General features: G+C 47.6%; 1 protein-coding gene across 1 annotated transcript in view; it reads right to left on the bottom strand.

Moving 5' to 3' along the window:
• Positions 1-7470: 7470 nt before the first annotated feature.
• Positions 7471-18549, bottom strand: part of ctdspla (CTD (carboxy-terminal domain, RNA polymerase II, polypeptide A) small phosphatase-like a) — a 198043-nt gene continuing 186964 nt past the window's right edge. The window contains 4 exon segments of the mRNA XM_055649232.1: positions 7471-13282; positions 13285-13364; positions 13630-13751; positions 15732-15917. Coding sequence (XP_055505207.1) covers positions 13002-13282; positions 13285-13364; positions 13630-13751; positions 15732-15917 — 669 coding nt within the window. The 3' untranslated portion in view covers positions 7471-13001.

The following is an 18549-nucleotide window of genomic DNA, read 5'->3' as shown; positions in this document are numbered from 1 at the left end:
GACCGAGATGAGAAAAACATTTTTCACACAAAGAGTGGTGAATATGTGGAATTCTCTGCCACAGAGGGTAGTTGAGGCCAGTTCATTGGCTGTGTTTAAGAGGGAGTTAGATGTGGCCCTTGTGGCTAAAGAGATCAGGGGGTATGGAGAGAAGGCAGGTACAGGATACTGAGTTGGATGATCAGCCATGATCATATTGAATGGCAGTGCAGGCTCGAAGGGCCGAATGGCCTACTCCTGCACCTCTTGTCTATGTTTCTATGTATGAAAAACGTGTCCCACATATCTCCTGCAAACTTCCTCCCTCACCTTAAAGTTATGCCTCAGTCTTTGACATTTTCCCTGTGAAAAAGTTTCTGAATGTCCATCTAAACTATGCCTGAAAGCTACGACACAAAATACCAGGGTGCCACCCGCTCTCTCAGGTCAGATGATCAGCTGCTCCTGAGTGGGCTTAAAACTAAGCGGCAGCTCAGAGGGGACCGTGCCTTTGCTGTGTCAGCTCCGAGATTATGGAATGAATTGCCTCTGCACGTTAAAGAGGCCCCTTCTCTAGCTGTTTTTAAATCACTCCTGAAGACACATCTATTCTCCGTGGCCTTTGTAGACCAGTAAGGTGTCGACTTATCTATTTACTTTATTTGCTTAATTTTACTGCATGGTTTATACTCATGTTTTATGTCTTTTAATTTATTGTTGAATTTCGTATGTAATTTATGCGCCTCATGTTAGCTGTATGTTCTGTTGTTCTGCCTGTTTTATGATGTCTTGCTTATTTTTTTTTCTGTACAGCACTTTGGTCAACTTTGGTTGTTTTTTAAAGTGCTTAACAAATAAAGTTATTATTATTATTATTATTATTCACAAATGTATCAAATACATTTCAGATGTCGATTATGGAAAACAAGATCCATTTAAGAAAAGGTGTCTGAAGGATTATAGGCCATGGGAATATGAAGAATCCAGAAGCAGCAGAAAACCAGGCCACTCACTGCATCAAGCCTGCAGCGTTGACACTGTACTCCAAGTGTGGTCTCACCAATGGCTTGTACAGCTGTATCATGACGACACAATGTTAGTGCTCAGTATCCTTCGTGAAGTGGTGCAGCGGTAGAGTTGCTGCCTCACAGCGCCAGAGACACGGGTTCCATCCTGACTACAGGTACTGTCTGTACGGAGTTTGTACATTCTCCCTATGACTGTGTGGTTTTTCTCCAGGTGCTCTAGTTTCCTCCCACACTCCAAAGATGTTTGGTAACATTGTAAATTGTCCCCAGCTTTTCCGTCATGTATCTCTAAACTAGATGCAGCAGGGAAACAGGCCCTTCGACGCATCAAGTCCGTGCCAACCAACAATCACCCATTCACACTAGCCATCAGGCCGCCGATATAAAGTCCCCCTATCCAAGAAAAACATCCACAAAAACTCATTCATACCCATTGCCATAAACAGCTTAAATAAAAAATGAACAATGGACAAATTAACCCTGACGCATTGTCACTTTACACGCATCCACAACTTTTATCTTGTCTATTTTTACAGTTTATAATCTTTATATTTGCTTTTAAGATCGATACACACTGTGCGTGCTCGCAGAAATCTGTGTTGTATGACTGCTTATCAGTACATTGTCCTGTCTGTATGTTGAGCCACGTCAAAGAAGATTCTCTGTTACGACAGACGATAAAGTTTTCTGAATCTGAATCTGACTATCCTACACACTGGGTACAATTTACAGAAGCTAATTAACCTACAAACCTGCACGTCTTTGGGGTGTGGGAGGAAACCGGAGCACCCGGAGAAAGCCCACGCAGTCACAGGGAGAAAGTACCATCTCTGTATAGTCAGCACCTGTAGTCAGGATTGAGCCCGGGTCTCTGACGCTGCAAGGCAGTTACTCTGCCGTGTTCGGCACACATTCGGCGGCATGAAGGGCCTATTCTCACGCTGGATCTCTAAAACTAAAAGCAAAAATGTTTGCACTTCACGCCTTTGAGAATAAAAGCACAATTGAACCTGGAGGAATGGTGTTGATAAGACACAAAATGCTGGAGTAACTCAGCGGGGGTCGACACCCTTCTTCAGACTGAGAGTCAGGGGAGGGGGAGTCACTGAGATGTAGAAGGGTAAGGTGTGAAAATGAGACATCAAAGGGGACGAACGTCAATAGATCGTTGTTAGTTAGGGGAAGGTGACAACGAAGCATGCAGAGATAAAATGTGATCAGCCAGACAGACTGGGCAGAGAACAGGGATGGAGAGACAAAAAGTTACTTAAAGTTAGAGAAGTCAATATTCATACCGCTGGGTTGCTAGCTGCCCAAGTGAAATACGAGGTGTTGTTCCTCTGATCGTGTCAGAGGCTTTTAAATAGGCACATGTCTTTAAATAGGCAAAGCCTTTAACATTGTCGCTGTGTGGGGAAAGATGTTCTGACTGTCTACCGTGTCTATACCTCTCATATACTTCTATCAGGTCTTCCCTCAACCTCTGATGTTCCTGAGAAAACAATCCAAGTCTGTCCAACCTGACCCCATAGCTAACACCCTCCAATCCAGGCATCATCTGTGGAAACAAAGTATTGCAGCTGCTGGTTTAACTGCTGGAGTAACTGAGCGGGCCAGCAGCATCTCAGGAGAACATGGATAGGTGACATTTCAAGTCGGGATCCGTCTTCAGGCTGTGCATTCGCCCGTTGTTTATTTTCAGACATGTTGCCTGACCCGCTGAGTTACTCCAGCACCTTTGTCTCGATCATTCTGGTGACCCCTCTCTGCATCCTCTCCAAAGCCTCCACATCCCTCCAGCCATGAGGCGCCAGAACTGCATGTAAAACTCCACGGGCATCCTGACCAAAACCTTTTATAAAGCCTCAACATGACTTCCTGACCCTTGTACTCAATGCCCAGGCCGACGAAGGCAAGCATAACGTACACCTTCTTCATTGCTCTACCTACTTGTGGTTGACTAATTTTGTGTGCGAGTGTGCGTTGGACAGTGTTCGATCCTATCATCTTCTGGGCTGCTAGCATAACTGAGTGTTACCTTTTTAATTTTGAGCAGGGAGAGGTTTTTAATCAGTTGCCTTATTCCACAGCATCAGCCATTGGACCCGTGCCCAGTACGGCGATGTTTAAATCCTGTTCTTGTGCAGAAATGCCTTTGAAGTCACCACCCTTTGAAGTAGAAAGCGGTTTATAGTCTTTAGCTGGTTTTCATTAAAACACATTTAAACAAAAAAGAGACACAGCATGCAAACAGGCCCTTTGGCCCACCCAGTTCATGCTACCCATCGATCACCCGTCTGTTCACACTATCACATTTTCCCATCCACTCCCTGCAGTCTGGGCGATTTACAGAGGCCCATTAACCTGCAAACACGCACGTCTTTGGGATATAGGAGGAAATCTCAGTTCTGGTCGCCCCATTACAGGAAAGACGTGGAGAGGGTGCAGTGGAGATTTACCAGGATGATGCCTGCATTAGAGAGTTACAGCTACAGGGAGAGGTTGGTTAGCCTTTGATTGGTTTATTTGGAACGTCGGAGATTAAGGGGAGATTTGACAGGGGAAATAAAATGATGAGAGGCATATAGATAGGGTAGACAGTTAGAACCTTTTCCCAGGGTGGAAATATCCACCACTAGAGGGCCTAGCAATAAGGTGAGAGGGGGGAACATTTGATGGCGATGTGTGGAGGAAGTTTTTTTTTTACACAGAGTGATGGAGGCCTGGAACACATTGCCAGGGGTGGTGGTTGAGACAATTATGATAGTGGCACTTTTAAATAGGCCCACAGAGGTGCAGATGTGGATCATGTGGAGTTGCGAAACAATAAGGGGCAGAAAACGCTGGTGGGTGTTGTGTACAGGCCACCTAACAGTAGTAGTGAAGTTGGGGATGGCATCAAACAGGAAATTAGAAATGCTTGCGACAAAGGCAAAGCAGTTATAATGGGTGACTTCAATCTACATATAGATTGGGTGAATCAAACTGGCAGGGGTGCTGAGGAAGAGGATTTCTTGGAATGTATGCGGGATAGTTATCTAAACCAACATGTAGAGGAACCAACGAGAGAGCTGGCTATTTTAGACTGGGTATTGAGTAATGAGGAAGGGTTAGTTAGTAGTCTTGTTGTGCGTGGCCCCTTGGGCAAGAGTGACCATAATATGGTTGAGTTCTTCATTAGGATGGAGAGTGACATTGTTAATTCAGAAACAATGGTTCTGAACTTAAAGAAAGGTAACTTTGAGGGTATGAGACGTGAATTGGCCAAGATTGACTGGTAATTAATTCTAAAAGGGTTGACGGTGGATATGCAATGGAAGACATTTAAAGACTGCATGGATGAACTACAAAAATTGTTCATCCCAGTTTGGCAAAAGAATAAATCAGGGAAGGTAGTACATCCATGGATAACAAGGGAAATCAGGGATAGTATCAAAGCAAAGGATGATGCGTACAAACTAGCCAGAAAAAGCAGCATACTGGGAGAAATTCAGAGACCAGCAGAGGAGGACGAAGGGCTTAATTAGAAAAGGAAAAATGGATTATGAAAGAAAACTGGCAGTGAACATAAAATCTGACTGCAAAAGTTTTTATAGATATGTGAAAAGAAAGAGATTAGTTAAAACAAATGTAGGTTCCTTGCAGTCAGAAACAGGTGAGTTGATCATGGGGAACCAGGATATGGCGGACCAATTGAATAACTACTTTGGTTCCGTCTTCACTAAGGAAGACATAAATGATCTGCCGGAAATAGCAGGGGCCCGCGGGTCAAAGGAGGTGGAGGAATTGAGTGAAATCCAGGTTAGTCGGGAAGTGGTGTTGGGTAAATTGAATGGATTAAAGGCCGATAAATCCCCAGGGCCAGATAGGCTGCATCCCAGAGTACTTAAAGAAGTAGCTCCAGAAATAGTGGATGCATTAGTAATAATCTTTCAAAACTCCTTAGATTCTGGAGTAGTTCCAGAGGATTGGCGGGTAGCAAACGTAACCCCACTTTTTAAGAAGGGAGGGAGAGAGAAAACGGGGAATTACAGACCAGTTAGCCTAACATCGGTAGTGGGGAAACTGCTAGAGTCAGTTATTAAAGATGGGATAGCAGCACATTTAGAAAGTGGTGAAATCATTGGACAAAGTCAGCATGGATTTACGAAAGGTAAATCATGTCTGACGAATCTTATAGAATTTTTCGAGGATGTAACTAGTAGCGTGGATAGGGGAGAACCAGTGGATGTGGTGTATCTGGACTTCCAGAAGGCTTTCGACAAGGTCCCACTTAAGAGATTAGTATACAAACTTAAAGCACATGGCATTGGGGGTTCAGTATTGATGTGGATAGAGAACTGGCTGGCAAACAGGAAGCAAAGAGTAGGAGTAAACGGGTCCTTTTCACAATGGCAGGCAGTGACTAGTGGGGTACCGCAAGGCTCAGTACTGGGACCCCAGCTGTTTACAATATATATTAATGATCTGGATGAGGGAATTGAAGGCAATATCTCCAAGTTTGCGGATGACACTAAGCTGGGGGGCAGTGTTAGGTGTGAGGAGGATGCTAGGAGACTGCAAGGTGACTTGGATAGGCTGGGTGAGTGGGCAAATGTTTGGCAGATGCAGTTTAATGTGGATAAATGTGAGGTTATCCATTTTGGTGGCAAAAACGGGAAAGCAGATTATTATCTAAACGGTGGCCGATTGGGAAAGGGGGAGATGCAGCGAGACCTGGGTGTCATGGTACACCAGTCATTGAAGGTAGGCATGCAGGTGCAGCAGGCAGTAAAGAAAGCGAATGGCATGTTGGCTTTCATAGCAAGAGGATTTGAGTATAGGAGCAGGGAGGTTCTACTGCAGTTGTATAGGGTCTTGGTGAGACCACACCTGGAGTATTGCGTGCAGTTTTGGTCTCCAAATCTGAGGAAGGACATTATTGCCATAGAGGGAGTGCAGAGAAGGTTCACCAGACTGATTCCTGGGATGTCAGGACTGTCTTATGAAGAAAGACTGGATAGACTTGGTTTATACTCTCTAGAGTTTAGGAGATTGAGAGGGGATCTTATAGAAACTTACAAAATTCTTAAGGGGTTGGACAGGCTAGATGCAGGAAGATTGTTTCCGATGTTGGGGAAGTCCAGGACAAGGGGTCACAGCTTAAGGATAAGGGGGAAATCCTTTAAAACCGAGATGAGGAGAACTTTTTTCACACAGAGAGTGGTGAATCTCTGGAACTCTCTGCCACAGAGGGTAGTTGAGGCCAGTTCATTGGCTATATTTAAGAGGGAGTTAGATGTGGCCCTTATGGCCAAGGGGATCAGAGGGTATGGAGAGAAGGCAGGTACGGGATACTGAGTTGGATGATCAGCCATGATCATATTAAATGGCGGTGCAGGCTCGAAGGGCCGAATGGCCTACTCCTGCACCTAATTTCTATGTTTCTATGTACAGGCAGATGAGATCAGTTGAACTTGGCATCATGTTGGGCACAGACATTGTGGGCCGAAGGGCCCGTTCCGGTGTTGTACTGTTCTACGTGCTAAACAGATGCACCAGGAGGAAACCCTCGCGGTCAGACTCCGTACAGACAGCACCCGAGGTCAGGAGTGGGCCCGTGCCTCTGGCGCTGAGGCAGCGGGCTGGGCTCTACCATCTGCCCTCCAGCTTTGCTTCCAGTTGCAGTGGGCGAATCTCTGCCAAACTGTGCAGAGCCAGCGACGGGAGAAGAACACACTCGTGCCACCGTTGTTTTAAAAGTTTATTTTATTGGCGAAAGTAAAGAAACAGATTTATTCAGTAACTGACGGTAACAAGCATTTCTGTTTCTTTCCCTCAGACTCATAGTGTTCGTCAAGTATTGCTGATCAAAGTGGGGGGAGGAAGGGGGGGGAGGGGGGGGTGCCAGGGGAGTGGGGTGGGGAGGGGGAAGTGTCACCAACTCCTGAACCACGGCTCACCACCATGAAAAACATGCCCCGCAATCCCCACTGGCCCAGTGTAGGAGGGGGAATGACCTCACCAGCTGCGCAGGGCATGGAAGATTGATCCTTGGTTTGCATAGTTACCTCTCTCTGTTCCCCTCTCACCCCCCTCTCCACACTAACACACCTCCCAGGCAATCATTGACCAGGCCAACGTCTCATTGGAGCACCTTGGGAACAGGAGGCACAGAACAAGCTGTTTTGTTTGAAACAGCTGAGAGTTTACAAGATTAAAGATTAACGGAATGCCAAAATGTTTCTCCTCAAACTGCTGTGTTCTCTGCACAGTCCTGTGCCTTGACACCCCACCCCACCCCACCCACCCCCCAAAAAATAACAGTTGGTGGACATCACCATGGAGAGTTTGTACAACTTGTGTGCTGAACAGAAATGACTTTGTCCTAACATTCCTCAACTAGATTTTAAGGCAAGTGGTTCATCTGTTGACCGAGATTCAAAAAGGAAATTGGAGACGATAACAGACCATTGGTTTGGGCCCAACACAATTATATTAAAAAAAAAGATGAATATTATTACACTCTTTAAAACAAGAACAAAAGTTGATGTCTAGCTAACTGGCTGAGTATGTGCCTCTCACATTGACACCATAGTATGCCTTAGACACACACACACACTGCCTTTCACATTGACACCATGGTATACTGTACACACACACACACTGCCTCTCACATCGACACCATCATATACTGTACAGACACACACACACTGTTGATAGGTTCTTGATTAGCAAGGGCGTCAAAGGTTACGGGGAGAAGGCAGAATAATGAGGTTGACGGAAAGATAGATCAGCCATGATTGAATGGCAGAGCAGACGCGATGGGCCGAATGGCCTAATTCTGCTCTTGGACTCATGGTCTTACCTCAGACCAACCCAGATCATGAACTATCGGCAGCCAAATTAATGCCGCAGAGGGAATAAGATGCTAGAAATGACGGTGACCTTGAGGTCCGATCCCCCGTCCTTTGATCACTTGGGCACACATGCAAACACACACACGTGCACACACGCATACACACACACACACACGTGCACACACACACACACGTGCACACATGCATACACACACATGTGCACATGCACACACCCTCATACACACGTGCACACCCGCATACACACACACACATGCTTACACACACCATACACACGCGCGCGCAACACGCAGCAGCATGAATAAAGTTGGCACTTTTGTCGACTACACACTAATAAGGGCAGAGGTTTCTCATAGAAGAAAAGCAGATTCTGAAAGAAGAGTTACGTTTCTTTACACAGAAAGTGAGTGGCATCGCGGCGATGTGTATAACTGTTAGAGAGCACAGCCAGGTCGGTGGCTGGGCCCGAGTGCTTGCGTTAGTGTTCGGAGCCTGGCACATACCCCGCGTTGTAAAAACCATTCCCAGTCCAAAGTGCTTGAAAGTGAAAAGCCGTCGTGCCCCCCCCCCCCTCTAGACACTGACGTGTTGTGAAGTTCAGATCATGCCACACTGGTTGGAGACACTGTTATGTACAGGAGAAAAAAGAACGGCCAAGCTTTTACTTTTAAGCTGGGGCATTGGCAGAGCTGAGGAGGAGGAGGAGGAGGAGGGGGAAAGGTGAAGTGTTTTTGGGCAAGATCCCAAGCTGATTGCAATGGAAGGTTTTGTGCTTGAAGTGATGGGGAGGAACTGGAATTTGGAATTTGGAGATGGCTTGCTAACAGAGGGGCGATACTTTCAGATACCAGGGGGATCAAAGCAGTCATAAAGCACAGGCTTTGCACACCAATCCTCATCCTAGACAACACACCCTGGAGATGCAAGAGATCTTTAAACCTTTCCTAACCCTGCACAGGTGCAGACACACGGAGACACATGGAACTGCAGACGCTGGAATCTTGAGGCTAATCCAAAATGCTGCAGGAACTCAGCAGGTCCGGCAGCATCTGTGGAGGGAACGGAGAGGTGACATTTCGGGTCTGGACCCTGCTTCAGGCCGATGGGAAGGAAGCTGGAAAAGAGAGGAGGGGGGGCAGGACAAAGCCTGGCAATTGATAGGTGGATACAAGTGGGGTGGAAGGGAAGATGGGTGGCATCAGTGACAAATGAGACAAAAAATAAGGAATTGTCTGGATTGAACCAAGGATTTCTTTGCACTAGTATTAGTTATTCATTTATTGAAGTTTTTAAAATAGTATATGTTACCTGTTAATTGTGTTATAGGTCTACCATGCTCCTGCAAGTATGAATTTCATTGTTCCGTTGTCGGTACATCAGACTATGAAACATTCTTGCCCTTGAATGTAAAGCTGAACGGAGGGATTGAGATGAATGGGGACAGAGAGACAACCGCTTGGGACAAGGAATATACACCCCCAGCAAAAGCACTTGGCAAAAACCCGGCCCACTCTTTCATCATTTCAAACGATGAGAGCCGTAGATGGGGTAGAGAGTCAGAATCTTTTTCCCCGGGTGGCAATGCCAAAGACTAGAGGGCATAGTTTTCAGGTGAGAGGGCCAACGTTTAAAGCAGGGAGGTTTATACACAGAGAATAGTGTGTGCTTGGAATGGGCTGCTAAGGGTGGTGATGGAGGCAGATGATTGTGGCGTTTAAGAGGTTTTTAGATAGGCACGTGGATTTGCAGGGAATGGAGGGATATGGATCGGGTGCAGGCAGGCATCAGTTGATCTCGGCATCGTTCATCATCAACATTGTGGGCCGAAGAGCCAGCGCCACGCATATTGGTCCGCAGTGCAGCCTACTTTGAGTGGCAAGAGGCAGGTAACGATTCAGATACAGTCTTTTAGAGTGGAATTGGATTAAAATCCCCACAGGACTGCCGGGGGTAACTCGGCGGGACCAGCAACAGTTGTGTGGGGGAATAGACAGACTGAAGAAGGGTGTCGACCTGAATGTCCAGTGGCGACGTCAGGACAACGGGCCTTTCAGGCCAAGATAAGGCTCGCTATTTTTTGGAGGAAGCCTATACTCGAAAGGACAAAATGTCACCGAAAACATAGCAACTGTTGGTGTACTGCCTGAGGGGATATCGACAATGTATTTTACACTGCACCCCCCTTAGTTATGTAATATTGTGCTTATAGTGTGTACAGTATGATCTTACTAGAATGTATGCAAAACTAAATATTTCACAGTATCTAGGTACACGCACTCTTCTCCCACCCCCACCTCTTCGTTCCAACTTTCTCCCCCGTCTGAAGGGTCCTGATCCTTCCCGCCACTGATGCTGCCTGTCCCGCTGAGTTACTCCAGCTCCCAGTGTTCTGCTCCCTTTAAACTTACCTGCTTGACTGGAAAATGGATTGTAATACTGTCCAACCTTTTAAAGTGACCCTTGTCAGACCCAACCCGAAACGCCCTCTGTCCGTTTCCCTCCAAAGATGCTGCCTGACAGGCTGAGTTCCTCCAGCACTTTTTTTGTTTTTTTTTAACTCCAGATTCCAGTATCCGCAGTTGGTGGGGCTCGGAGAGAGGGAACACCAGCAGAGAGGGTGGGGCGGGGGCATGGGTGACTGGCCGTGGTGGGAGAGAAAGGTGGGAGGCAGAGGGGGTGGGATGGGGATAGTGGGAGAAAGGGCGAACACTAAGGTCAGGATGGGGGGGAAGGGGGTGGAAATCAATTGAGCGGGGGAGGTGCTTTGTATCCCGCCCATCTCCACGCTGCTCATTCCAGTTCTGCCATCGCTCCGTCATCCGGCCCATCTCAATCTCACCCCAGCTCCAATTCAGCCCGCCTCGCTTCCTCGACGGACCCAAGGAGAAGAGCCGGATCAACTCAGACGGGATCGGTGAACGGCAACCCCCCTCACCGGGATCTGTAGCAGCACTACAGTCGACGAGGAGCGCTGGGCTGAGGTCACAAGTGCCGGCGAACAGGATGAGTATGGAGCAGGGCCAGCATGGGGACGGACGGCGGTACGAAGGGCTCGTTTCCCTGCTCTGACTCCCATCTCACTGGTGAACTCTGACAGAAGCGTCCGAGTCCCGGCCGTTTGCAGGGATCGCCGACTTGCCATCCACCATTGGGAAGTGGGGAATCGCCTCCCACCACCTATCACCAGCCGCTGGTAGCCAGGAGCTCGTCCTCCCCTCCCGTGCTCATGTGTGGTGGACAGCCCCGGATTGCCCAACCTTCTGCTGGTGGCGGTGGTGTGGCCAGGGGTGGCCACCAGAAGGCAAGGTCATTTGGGTGGAGATGGGAGGGAGGACGCTCATTCCCATTTCACCCCCCACCCCGCCTTCACCATGAATCTTGCCCGGCTGAGACTGATGCCTGAGAGACACAAGAGACTGCAGGTGCTGGAATCTCCAGCCACCTTGGCTCTGGCAGGCAGGGGCTGTGTTGTGGAGAGTCACACACATACAGGCGAGGCCCAGCTCTCAATATTCACGCAGGTGTGCAGGGAGGTGGGGAATTCATTCACATGGCCTCCCAGTTCATCGGATAGCTTCACTCCGGGCAGTCTGAAGTAGGGTCCAGACCTGAAACGTCACCGACCCATTCCCTCCACAGATGGGACACAGAGAGCGCGCGTAACTCAGCGGGTCAGGCAGCATCCCCGGAGAAGAACATGGACAGGTGACGATTCGGGTGGGGGCCCTTCTTCTCCACAGACGCTGCCTGGCCCACTGAGTTCCTCCAGCACTTTGTGGTTGGCTCAAGATTGCAGCATCTGCAGTTCCTTGTGAGTCCATTCACTCGGAGACGGGAGACGACACAAACGAAACACCATCTCTGCCTGTCACCATCTATGCCCAGTTTCCATAAAAGACCAGCCCCCGACCATCAAGCAGCCAGACAACTGGTGGCACTTTGTAAAAAATGAACCCCCACACTTGATAAATCTCACAATCTCTCCAATAGAATTGCTTCCCTTCTGATTCATGGAGAAAAGGTTTGATTCAAATGTAAAACAACACGGGCAACACACAAAGTGCTGGCGGAACTGAGTGGGTCAGGCAGCTTCCGCGGAGGGAAATGGACAGACAATGTATTGAGTCGGGAACCTTCGTCAGACCCGAAATGTAACCTGTCCTGGTCCCCTGAGTTCCTCCAGCACTTTGTGTTTTGCTCAGGATTCCAGCATCTGCAGTTCCTCGTGTCTCCGTAAAACAACACTGGTGCTATTTGCAAAGTTCGGAAGGTAAAGAAATCCCTGAAACCCACTGAATATGCGGCATGTGCATCCTAAGCCCCTACTTTCCCCGCCCCCCAGCTCCTCACCGTCCTTCCCTTCACAGCCTCCGCCTGGAGGCAATGTTAAAGCGCTGAAGGGGCAAGGAGGCAATCCTGAACTAAAATGGCAATTAACACCTGTCCTCCCAAAGTGAACCTGTCTCCTCCTCCTCCTCCTCCCCCCCCCCCCCCCCCCCCATCCTCTCCAACGACAAACTTATTGAGAGCAAGTCCACAAGGCCCAACCGCTGTGTGGCAGGGTGGTTTCAAGAAGGTTTCGCTTTGGGGAGGGCCATTGGGGAGAGAGGGGGTGTCAGGAAGGAAGCAACACAATGGCAGACGGGAGGGAAGGGAATCAGAGAGGGATAGAAAGAAAAATGGTGACCTTTGGCAGGGAGGGTGACATTTCCCAAGTACCTGGTGACAACATATCATGACTTCTGCTTCCCTTATTGTGACTTAACGCAACCGATGCCACAGAGTAATCTTACCCCATCCCAATATTTAAAATAGCAATTCAAAAATATTATAATTTGGTGCCACGAACTATTGTTAAGCCAATTGGTGTAAAATTTAGAAGTCTAATGGCTCTGTAGTCTTGTACCCAGCACTTAGAATTCAATGTGTTCAGCATAAATAACAGTGCTCATAAAGATTAATTTTTGTTTTTTTTTGTTTTAAAACATACAGTCATTAAAAGATAAAAGATCTCTGGAATATGCGGTGTACAAAAAAATTAAGTCTGCTTTTTTTTTTTTTTCTCGTCTAAAATTATCAATTTTGTTTTCAAAAAGGCACTTCATTCTGCAAAAAGGAGATCACAGAATCAGATCAGCTACTGTAGATCAGAGTGACTGTCTGCATAGCAATATCTGCGAAACGAAAACCAAAGAGGAAAAAAAACTTTAAAAAGTATCACAGAACTGCCCAAATACTTGTGTTTTGTTTTTTGGTAGGCGGAAAGAAGAAGATTGATATTCAAACCACAGTCTGCAGCGGATATTTCTCCTGGTTTTCCACGTGGTGTAAGTGTGATGTATTTCTTTTTAAAATGGTAGTTGTTTCCTCGACGTCTGGTCGCGGGTGAGTTTCTGGCGCCAGGCTGGCAGAGGCTGAACGACCGCATGTCACCTTGTTCGCAGCGAACTCAGGGCAGCAGGTGCTGAAGTGCTTCCCGATTGCAGATTGCTTCCTGCTCCTAACTCCACCAGGTGCAGTTCCGATCCAAGGCATGGGGTGGGGAAGGGACGGGGGAAGTGAAGGAAGCTTTCTCGTTACAAAGTAAAGAAAACACAACATTTGCAAAGGGGTTCGGGGGGGGGAGAACGGGGAAGGAGGAGACGGGGTGTGGGGGATGTGTGTGAATTGGGTAGGGAGGGGCAGGGGGAATTTAAAAATAAAACAAAAAATCGGGCCAAGATCAACGCAAGGAAACTGCCACATGCCTGGAGCACAGTCGCTACCTGCCACGGAGGTTCTGCAGCATAGTGTAAACATCCTCCTCTTTGCTCAGTCCTTCAAAGAATGGGATCAGATCATACAACTCTGTGTCCGACATGTCGTCGAACCACGACTGCACAGGCACCTGTGTGTGGGGGGGGGGGGGGGGAGAAAAACACTTGCATTAGTTAACTTCCCTTCATGAAGACAACCATTTTGTAACCTGGTCGAATCCTTTAGTCCCCCCTTATCATCTCTTCCCTAAAGAAGAGACCCGACCCGAAACGTCACCTATCCATGTTTAGTTTAGTTTAGAGAAACAGTGCGGAAACAGGCTCTTCAGTCCACCGGGTCCACGCCAACCAGCGATCCCCGCCTATTCACTATCCTACACACACTAGGGACAATTTTTTACATTTACCAAGCCAATTAACCTACAAACCTGCACGTCTTTGGAGTGTGGGAGGAAACCGAAGATCTCGTAGAAAACCCACGCAGGTCACGGGGAGAGCGTACAAACTCCGTACAGACAGGACCCGTAGTCGGGATGGAACCCGGGTCTCCGGCGCTGCATTCGCTGTACGGCAGCAACTCTACCGCTGTGCCACCGTGACCGCCATGTTCTCTGGAGATGCTGCCTGACCCGCAGAGTTACTCCAGCACCGTGTGTACTTTTAGATATGCACATGGATATGCAGTGATCGGAGGGATATGGATCATGTCAGGCAGAGGAGGTTAGTCCATTTCCCCATCCACAAAATATTTACGAATTTTCAACAGAAATAGAGGCGTTTGATATTGGGGAGTGGACAGTGTAGGTGAGGACAGAGATTATTGGAAAACAGGTCCAACTGGTTGCAGGGTTGCAGACCATGTGCTGGAGGTGTTGAGAGACATTGATTAAGCAGTGAAGGAGGAATATTTGTACAGATGGAGATCTCGTGTGATTTGGAGCGGGGTAAATAAAGGTGGCACGGCGCTCATCACCCTGCAGCCCTTGTTGTTGTTTGGATTGAGAAACGAAGCATGGAAACAGGCCCAGCGGATCCACGCCAATCATTGATCAACCAGGCGCACTAGTTCTATGTTATCTCACTTTCCCATCCGTTCCCTACACACTAGGGACAATTTACAGAGGCTGATTAACCCGCACGTCTCTGCGATGTGGGAGGAAACTGGAGCAGCCGGAGAAAAACCCACGCGGTCACTGGAAGAACGTGCAAACTCCAGACTGACAGCCCCTGAGGCCAGGATTGAACCCGGGTGTCTGGCGCTGTGAGGTAGTGGCTTTATCAGCTGTGCCACCCGGTCGGTGTCAGGCATGTGTACATCTAGGGTACTGTCAGGAATGCGTACATCTTCAGGTCAATCACACGGGTCTTGGACTCAGAATCACCAGAATGATACTGGAGTACAAAGGGCAAAGTTAAGGCAACAGGATGCTGGACCAGGATGAATTTACCATCAGCGTAGAAGATTCAGGGGCGATCCAATCAATGCATCTTAAAAAGGATGCGAGAATCTAAAGGGGTCATAGAGTACATCACAGAAACAGGTCCTTCGGCCCAACCCATCCCTGCTGAGCAAGAGACACAAAGTGCTGGAGTAACTCATGCTCTCGGACCACGCATCTCTGGGGAACATGGATAGGTGGCGTTCCGGGTCGCCGACCCTTCTTCAGACTGAAAGTAGATGTGTGGGGAGGGGAGTGGCAGTGGGAGAAATAAACTGGTGAGGAAAGGCCACTTTTCTCCTGTCACCTCTATTTTCAGTCTGAAGGGTCCCTGACCTGAAACGTCACCCATCCTTTTTCTCCAGAGATGATGCCTAACCTGCTGACATACTGCAACACTTTGCATCTATCTGCGGTTGGAAGTTTCTGTAGGGGATGTCCTGTCATCAACTACTGCCACAGCTGGAAGCTTGATACATTTTATGGAGCAACTATGGACATCGCACCTATCCATGTTCTCCAGAGATGCTGCCCAACCCGCTGAGTTACTCCAGCACTCTGTCTCATTTTTTTTTGCAAACCATCATGCGTCGTTCCATGTGCCTCCATGTTTTCGTTGGCCCTCTGCAAATAGATGGAGGCAACCAAACTTAAAGGGAAGGGAGTACTCACTGCGTTTTCGGGGTGGAAGATGTAGGATGCCGGTGAGTTATCCACAATTATGACCTTACTCAAGTCCCTCCCTAGTCGACTAAGGTCTTTCACGTAGTTTCCTCTGTGGAAAACGCACGATTCTCTGAAGAGCCTGGCCCTGAAGACGCCCCAGCGATCCAGCAGGTCTGCCACCGGATCTGCATACTTTGAGAGAGCAGGGAAAGTAAACAAGTTACGGCCCAGTGGCTGACACACAACATGCTTCCAAACATTCACTCGACAACCAGTCCAACATCTTGAACTAATTTCCAATACAAAAACCCCACATACAAAAACTCCCTCTACCTCGGGAAAGCAGCCAACATAATCAAAGGCCTTTCTCATCTCGGTCATCCTTTCTGCTCCCCACTCCCGTCTGGCAGAAGGTACAGAAGCTTTAACGAAGGTACAGAGAGCACCACCGGACTCAGGAACAGCTTACTCTCCTCTGTTAACAGGCTTACGAAAGGCCCTTCCATAAGCTAGGGTACTGTCTGATTCACCTCTACCCCATTGCGGACATTGGTTTAACAGTTTAAGAATATGGGGTAGGCCATTTAGAACAGAGATGAGGAAAAACGTTTTCACCCAGAGTTGTGAATCTGTGGCATTCTCTGCCTCAGATGGCAGTGGAGGCTAATTTTCTGGATGCTTTCAAGAAAGAGTTAGATGGAGCTCTTAAAGATAGTGGAGTCGGGGATATGGGGAGAAGGCAGGAACGGGGTGCTGATTGTGGATGATCAGACATGATCACAGTGCATGGCGGTGCTGGCTCGAAGGGCCGAATGGCCTACTCCTGCACCTATTATCTCGTCTGAAGAAGGGTTTCGGCCCGAAACGTTGCCTATTTCTTTCGCTCCTTAGATGCTGCTGCACCCACTGAGTTTCTCCAGCACCTTTGTCTACCTTCGATTTTTCAGCATCTGCAGTTCCTTCTTAAACACCTATTATCTTGTCTATTGGACTTTGCCTGTGGAACTGGTGCGCTACAATGCTGAGAACTATATTCTGTACTCTGTATCTCCCCCTTTGCTCAACTTGGCTGTAAATACGTATTGTATTATCTGATCTGATTGGATAGCACGTAAAACAAAGCTGTACTTCATTACACCTGACAGTGACAAACTTAAACCACAAAGAGGTCAACAGCTCTGCTGTAATACACCTGCATTGTCAAACACAATATAGTCTCATCTTAACAGCAGCTGCTCCCCACTATTCACACTACTCCCCATCACTGATTTAATCATGTTTATGTTCCAGGGGCAGAATAAGGCCATTTGGCCCATCAAGTCCACTCCTTCTCCCCATAACCCCTGACACTCGTACTAATAAAGAATCTATCTTTCTCTGCCGTAAAAAATATCCATTGACTTGGCCTCCATTGTCTGTGGCAATGAATTCCACACATTCTGATCAAAGAAGTTCCTCCTCATCGCCTTCTTAAAGGAATGTCCTTCAACTCTGAAGCTAACCACTCTATCCAGGCATTTAACTATTTGGTTCCCACTCATCCTTGTAAACTCCAGCGAGTACAGGCCCAGTGCCGTCAAACTCTCATCGTATGTTAACCCACTCATTCCTGGGATCATTCTCGTGAACCTCTTCTGCATCTCTCCAGCGCCAGCACATCCTTCCTCAGATATGGGGCCCAAAATTGCTTACAATACTGTAAATGCGGCCTGACCAGTACATTAAAGAGACTATGCTTTACATTCCACCGATTCACCACTCTCTGCCTAAAGAAATTCCTCCTCATCTCCTTTCTAAAGGTACATCTTTTTATTCTGAGGCTGTGTCCTCTAGTCCTCGACCCTCACTAGTGGAATTATCATCAAAGGTCATGGCTCTTTAGGTCTAAGAATGGGTGCAGTTCAGGGACAGGCCCTTCGGCCCATGGTGTCTGTTCTAACTTCCCATTACTGTCCAATGTGGGTTTGTGGGTTAATTGGCCTCTACAGGTTGACCCTAGTGTGTAGGGAGTCGGTGAGAAAGTACCTCAAAGGGAGATAGGTCTCATCTATTTACTCTGTTGAGATCCTCAGAGTGTTCTTCCTTGATTTCCAAAGAAAACAAACTTATCTAATCTTTATCGTAGCTACCGTTTTGCAGATAACAGCGTTCTCTGCCATGCAATCACAACTGTCCTACAAATGATTTATGTTTATGTCTATTATTTTCCCCTCGATCGAGGTACAGTAAAAAAGCTTTATTTTGCATGCTATCCAATCACATCAGACAATACGGGTTAGTATGGGTGTCAAAGGTTATGGGGAGAAGGCAGGAGAATGGGGTTAGGAAGGGGGTGATAGATCAGCCATAAACATAGAAAATAGGTGCAGGAGGCCATTCGGCTCTTCAAAGCCAGCACTGCCATTCATTGTGATCATGGCTGATTGTCCCCAATCAATAACCCGTGCCTGCCTTCTCCACATATCCCTTGATTCCACTAGCCCCTAGAGCTCTATCTAACTCTCTCTTAAATTCATCCAGTGATTTGGCCTCCACTGCCCTCTGTGGCAGGGAATTCCACAAATTCACAACTCTCTGGGTGAAAACGTTTTTTCTCACCTCAGTCTTAAATGGCCTCCCCTTTATTCTAAGACTGTGGCCCCTGGTTCTGGACTTGCCCAACATTGGGAATATTTTTCCTGCATCTAGCTTGTCCAGTCCTTTTTATAATTTTATATGTTTCTATAAGATCTCCCCTCATCCTTCCAAACTCAAACTTCTGAAGGCATGATTGAATGGCGGAGTAGACTTGATGGGCCGAATGGCCCAATTCTACTCCTATCAC

Source organism: Leucoraja erinacea, chromosome 2 (genome assembly GCF_028641065.1).
Source record: "Leucoraja erinacea ecotype New England chromosome 2, Leri_hhj_1, whole genome shotgun sequence".
Classification (NCBI taxonomy): Eukaryota; Metazoa; Chordata; class Chondrichthyes; order Rajiformes; family Rajidae; genus Leucoraja; species Leucoraja erinaceus.
This window is presented reverse-complemented; position numbering and strand designations above follow the sequence as displayed.